Source organism: Chinchilla lanigera, unplaced genomic scaffold, assembly GCF_000276665.1.
Source record: "Chinchilla lanigera isolate Chin_1 unplaced genomic scaffold, ChiLan1.0 scaffold00041, whole genome shotgun sequence".
NCBI lineage: Eukaryota > Metazoa > Chordata > Mammalia > Rodentia > Chinchillidae > Chinchilla > Chinchilla lanigera.
Genome location: NW_004955442.1, coordinates 3075574 through 3081573, shown reverse-complemented (window position 1 = coordinate 3081573; position 6000 = coordinate 3075574). Strand labels below are relative to the sequence as shown.

The 6000-nt window shown below is 47.1% G+C and overlaps 1 protein-coding gene across 4 annotated transcripts in view; it reads left to right on the top strand.

Moving 5' to 3' along the window:
• Positions 1-6000, top strand: part of Tmc7 (transmembrane channel-like 7) — a gene marked incomplete at its 5' end in the record, with an annotated part of 44486 nt that continues 38486 nt past the window's right edge. For all 4 annotated transcript variants that reach the window (XM_013518009.1, XM_013518007.1, XM_013518008.1 and 1 more), the window contains 1 exon segment: positions 1-23. In XM_013518009.1, coding sequence (XP_013373463.1) covers positions 1-23 — 23 coding nt within the window.

The window sequence follows — 6000 nt, the reverse complement described above, 5'->3', positions numbered from 1 at the left end:
CCGGCAGCCGGGCGTCCTCCCAGGTAGGCGGCTCGGCGGCGCGCGCGCGGGTGGGAGCGGGGCCCTCGGGTCCCTCGGACGCGGCTCAGCCCGCGTGCCCACAGAGGGCACGGAGTGCCTTCGCACCGTGACAGGTCCTCGGGGACCGGGTCTCTCCATCGCAGCTTTCTCCGTTAACGAGAGGCGTGAGAGCCCGCCGGCCCCCGTCCCGAGGGGCGCTGCCTGCCCCCGGACTTTCAGGCTTTACCGTTAGCCCGCCCGCACACCGGATTCGGCCGGGCTCGTTGCTGTGTGACTGTGTGTGAGTGGCTTGCGTTGTCGGAGTCTGCGGCTTCAGCAGTAACGTGGGAATAGGATGGTGGTGGCTTTAGCTGAGAAACTGCAATGTGCCTCGCACAGTCCTGCCTCGCATAGAAAGGCACAATAAATCGTGGCCGCCAAGCAATAATTTTTTCATTTTCTTCTTCGTTTTTCAAAGGGTCTCGTGGTGTAGGTCAGGCTGGTCTTGAACTGTGTAGCCCAGGCTGGCCTCCAACTCTAGGGGATTCTCCTGCCTCAGCCTCCCCAGTGCTGGAATTACAGGCGTGGGCCACCACACCTGGCTTTTCTTTTTTATTGGGTAAAGCATACAATAAAATATACACGACCATGGATTTTCACGCAAATAAAGCCGCCAGTCAAGATAGGAAAGTTGTCAGTACCCAGACAGCTTCCTTATAGCTTTTGTGTCTTATTTTTGTGTTGAACAAGAAAAGATTCTACATGAGTTTTATCTGGAATATTTTCTGTTTCAGTTTGAGGATTTCACAAAACCAGGATTTAGAGCATGAATGTCCAATCTTTTGTCTTCATTGTGCGAAGAGGAATTGCCTTGCGCCATATATAAAATATCTAAAGTAGTAAAGGTGTATATAAATAACAAATCTTCCTGTGCTTGAAAATATTTTTACTATAACATGAAAACGGCACAAGAATGGGGCTGAGCATGTAGCTCAGTGGCACAACACCTGCCTGTCAAGCACAAGGTCCTGAGTTTGATTCCCAGTATCCAAAACCCCCCCCAAAAAAAATAAAAACGCAAGCCCAAGATTAATAAGTAAAAGAGAAAACTTATATGTCTGCTTAATAACAAGAAATACCTGTTGTCACAGGCACAGTGTGTGTAGGTTGGTTGAAATATTTTAGTTGTAATATGTACCAAGTTGTGCAAGTGCTTTTTTTTTTTTCTGGTGCCATACTTGGGGTTGAACCCAGGGCCTTTGTGCTGAGCTACATACCCAGAACATTTTAAAATTTTTGAGATAGGATCTCACTAAGTTGCTAAATTGCCTAAACCAGGCTCAAACTTCTGATCTCCTGCCTCAGCTTCCCAGAATGCTGAGATCACAGACGGGCACCATGACACCCCACTAACCACATGGTTTTGATTAATTGATTGCAGTAAGCACACTGCCCCTCTCCCACCTAACATTGCATTGTTGTCAGTGTAGTCCTTGCGGCAGCGTCGTACCACACAATTAAGTCATGAAAAAAATCACATAATGTTTGAAGTGTATGCTCTTGTGGGGCCGCTTTGCTAGCTGTGCAGGGCCATGCAGAGCCAATGGGCTGCGGGCTGGACCCACCTGACTTAGAGTAAAATATGAGTGCAGATTTAGACTGCATTTTGCATTTCCAGTTGGATTGTTCTCAATAACCAGAAGAAAAATCTGTAAGATACCCACACCCTGGAAAAGTGCTCAAGAATCAGAAAATCAGGTGATGTTCAATGCTAATTATTTTCTAGCTCAGTATTTATACTGCTGGCATCAGCTCGGTTTCAGGCTTTTAATAATAGCCAAGGGCTGGGGGTGCAGCCCAGTGGGAGAGCACTTGCCTCACGTGCTCAAGGCCCTGGGTTCGATCCCCAGTACTGCCAAAAAGGAAAAGTGAACAAACCATCCAGCTTTTCTAGTTGTTTTTCTAGTTGGCTCCTGTTTGTCACCCTCCTATTTTAGTACAATCCGCTGAACATGCCACCTCCTGTTTCCTGTACGGAGAGTTTGAGATCCGTCTTCCTTAGATCCTTGCTGAGAGTCTAAGGGGACTCTAAGTGGCTTGTTATGAGTACCCTGACTGGCCCCTCTCACTGAAACTTCTCCCCTGCTGTTGGACAGATGATATTTTTTGACCTTGTGTCCAGCAGAAGGGATGGGAGATTCAGAAAGGACTGTGTTTGCAACTTTGTAGCACAGTGTAAACAGTGGCCAGCTGTGTGGCCCTCATGCAAGGACAGTGGGTGGGGCGTTGGCTGCCCATCACTATAGCAAAACGGGAGCTCATGGCCTTGTGGAAAGGACAGGCTTGTTTTGGCTCCGTTTTGGTGGTTCCGGTCCATGCTGGCTCTGTAGCTGTGGGTCGTATAGTGGTGGAAATAAACCCGTCACAGCGGAAGGCTCATCTGGGGCACTGAGGAAGTAGAAGGAAAGAGCGCAGAAGAGGAGTGGGCTGGGCGCCACTGTCTCTTTCCAGAGCGCAACCCCAAAGACCTCCCATTGGGCCCCCTCCTGCAGCAGCATACTGGGGATCTTGGGGATATTTGACCAAATACGGCCAAAAACAAGGGGGGTCTGGTTAAAGGATGGGAAGCAGGCTGCCTGGATAAAACAGATCACTCCCTTGCTTAATCACAACTGTCTAGTGCTTCTCACTGCTCTGAGAATAAACTCTAGGCTCTCCTGGGGCAGCCACAAGGCCTGGTGATTTGACCCCAGCCCACCTGGCCAGGTCCTCACACCTACGGCCATCCCTTGACCTGTGGATCATTTCTGCCTCAGGACCTTTGCATCTGCCCTTCTCTTTGGAGTGCATCTCTGCCTGAAAGGACTTCCCCATCTCTCCTCCGCTGACTGGCTTCCTTGCTGTTTCTTCCAAGCATGTACATCTGAAGCCACTTATCTGGTTTGATTGTGTAGGAGCTGTGGCTGTCTGGCCTTGTAGAGAGTGGGTGCTACAAAGCAGGGGCTTTGTTTTGTCCCCCTAGTGCCTAGAATGATATCTAGCACATAGGAAATGCTACTTTGAACCAGGGTGCAGAGCATATAACTTCCTTTGCTGAGCCTCAGTTTCCCCATCTAGAAAGTGGAAGTTGTGGCAGTTGAAGCCACAGTAGGCCCCCAGCTGTCACAGAGGGGGATTGCTCTGAGCAGATGGGTCTCTGTCACCTCACTGCCTCCACTCCTGCTGCTTCCCTCTCCCCGGGGGGCCCGACCACCGCCTTGGCACTGCCGGAAATTCTCTTCTCAGGCCTCAGCATTTGCTGTTCCCTTTTTGCGCACCCCGCCCAAGGCCAGGTGCCCCGCTTTTGGTCTCAGCTTGACTGTCGTATCCTCAGAGGGGCAGAGACCTCACACTTTCTCAAGTGCCCCCTGAAGAGACCCTCTATCCCAGCCTCCCGGTGCCTGGCGTGTTAGTTGTTGGCAGGAATGAATCTAAGTGAACCTCTTCCTTCTGTCAGATGTTTGTAAAATTTCATTCATTGAAGTTCTTTTTTTTTCCTTCCCCTGTACTGGAGATCAAGCCCAGGGTCTTCCAACTAAGCTACATTCTCAAGTCTTTATTTTTTAATTTTGAGGCAAGGTCTCACTAAATCAATAAGTTGCCCAGGTAGGCTTGAACTTGTGATCCTCCTGCCTCAGCCTCCCAGAATTGAGACTACAGATGTGCATGCCCACACCTGCCTCCATTCACTAAATATTCTGCTCACAAGTACTACATTCCAGGTCACCTTAGCCAGCACGCACGCAGTGCTTTTCTTCCCCCCACCCCGTCCTTTCTTTGCTTTTTTTCTCTTTTCTTCCTTGCTCTCCCTCCCTCTTCTCCCTCTTCCCCTTTTTTCCATCCTTTCCTCTCCACTCCCTCCCACCTCCTCTTTCTTTTTTGAGATAAATTAAACCCTTTTAAAGTATACAATTAAGTGTCACTTAGAACATTTGCAATGTTCTGTAGCCTCTACTTCTAGCAGTGTATTTCTAGAACATTCCCATCACCCAGAAAGCAAACTGCATACCCATGAAGCAGTCCTGGCCCACACCGCACCCCGGCCTCAAGCATCCAGCTCCCTGCTGTAGTCTCCATGGGCTTGGGTTTGTCAACTCTGGACATTTCCTCTCATTGTTGGCGTGTGAGATCCTTCCTCCGTTTTAAGGTTCAGTGGTACCCCTTGTGCTGCTGTGATTGCTGAGTTTTGTCTTTCCCAGTTTGAGGAAAAATGGGTTCTGTCACTGGACAAACCCCCAAATCCCAAATTGTATCACACCCCCAAGGTACAGATGAGGAGACTTGACTCCCCCCAGCCCCTGAGGCAGCCTGCAGGTTCACTGACTTCATCACCGAGAAAGAATTCCCAAGATGTGTTAGTGAGTGAGAGGTGTTGAGAGGTTTCCTGGGCAGAATTTACAGTATACACTCAAAAAAAATAGAATGCAGGCCTTCAAGAGAGAGGCATGTTGTAGTCTGGAGCTGGGGAGCCCTGTGGGGTTTTGGCAGGGGAGATCTGTGGAACTTGTGACTCTATAGAAGGTTTGGGTTTGGTTTACTACAGGACAGAAGCAGTGGCACCTACAGGCTGAGGACAGTGGCTCTTTACAGGTGAAAAGCTGGCTCATTTTTGTAGGAGAAAGACATGTGTATTTTCAAATACCTGTTTTTTATTTTTTGACTCACAAAGCCCCCTTTTTTATAAGTACATCTTCGCAACACGTAATAAATACCCTCATCTTGGGGAGTTGGTACACATGCATATTGCATCTCAGTCTTTTTTATTTTCCCTTCCCCTCCCTTTCCTCCCTGTTCCCTCTATCCCGTATGCTCTTCCTGTCTGTAAAAGGTGTACCTCCTCCTATTGTCTTTTATTTTGCTCTTTGAATTATGTGTACTTAGGGTTTCTCACAGAAGAGAAACTCTGAAATATTTAACCTTGTGTGTCTGGTTTATTTTGCTGAGCAGTAAGGTATGAAAGTTTTTTTTCTGTGAATGCCTCCACTCTGTCCTCCTCAGTGGCTGAGTAAGTCTCCACTGTGCACCTGTATCTCACTTTCCTTACCCATCCAACCACTGGCGGGTGTACAGGCTCCTTCCAAGAGCTAGCTATTACAAACTGTGCTGCAGTAGACATGGGGAATGCCTGCAACACTGTAATATAAAGTCTAACTTTTTTGGGAAGATACCTAGAAGGGGAATAGTTGGGTCAAATAGAATTTCTGTTTTTAGTTTTTTGAGGACTCTCCATACTGTTTCCATAGTGACTGTACTAGTTTATATGTATTCCTACCAAGAATGCAGAAGGGCCCCTTTATCCCTGCAGCTCTGCCAGCGTTTTTTGTTTCTTGAGTCCTTGACGATGGCTGTTCTTTCTGGAGTGAGACGGAATCTCAGTGGTGTTTTAATTTGCATTTCTGTAATGGCCAAGACGCTGAATGTTTTTTCATGTACTTGTTGGGCATTGGTACTTTTTCTGAGAAGTGTCTGTTCATTTCGGTTGCTCATTTTTCAACAGCTTTTATGATCCTCTTTTATTTTGGGGGGTCTAATATTTTTGAGTTCTTTTTATATTCTAGATATTAGTCCTTGGTCCGAAGAATAGCTGGTTTTTCCCATTCTGTAGGTTGTGTCTTCACTGTGTTGGTTATTTCTTTTGCTGGGCAGAAAGAAGCTTTTTAAGTTTATATGAGAGTTTTTTGTTTGCTTGTTTGTTTGGTTGTTTCGATGGGGGTGATCTAAAATGTTTAGCCTAAAAACATTCTTTGGACCCTTTGAGTGGGTTTCTCTAAGGTCAGTTTTCTGCCCTTTACCTTATCAACTGAACTTATTTATAGACAGCTAGGGAGTGCAGATGCAGGTGACTGTGGGTAACTGCGTCCTGAAGTTGTAGTCTTCTTAAAAGTACGGTTTAAAAAATACAATTTTGTTTTTCTCCTTTCTATTTATGTTTATTTCTTCTGTCCTATCCCATTTCTAGCT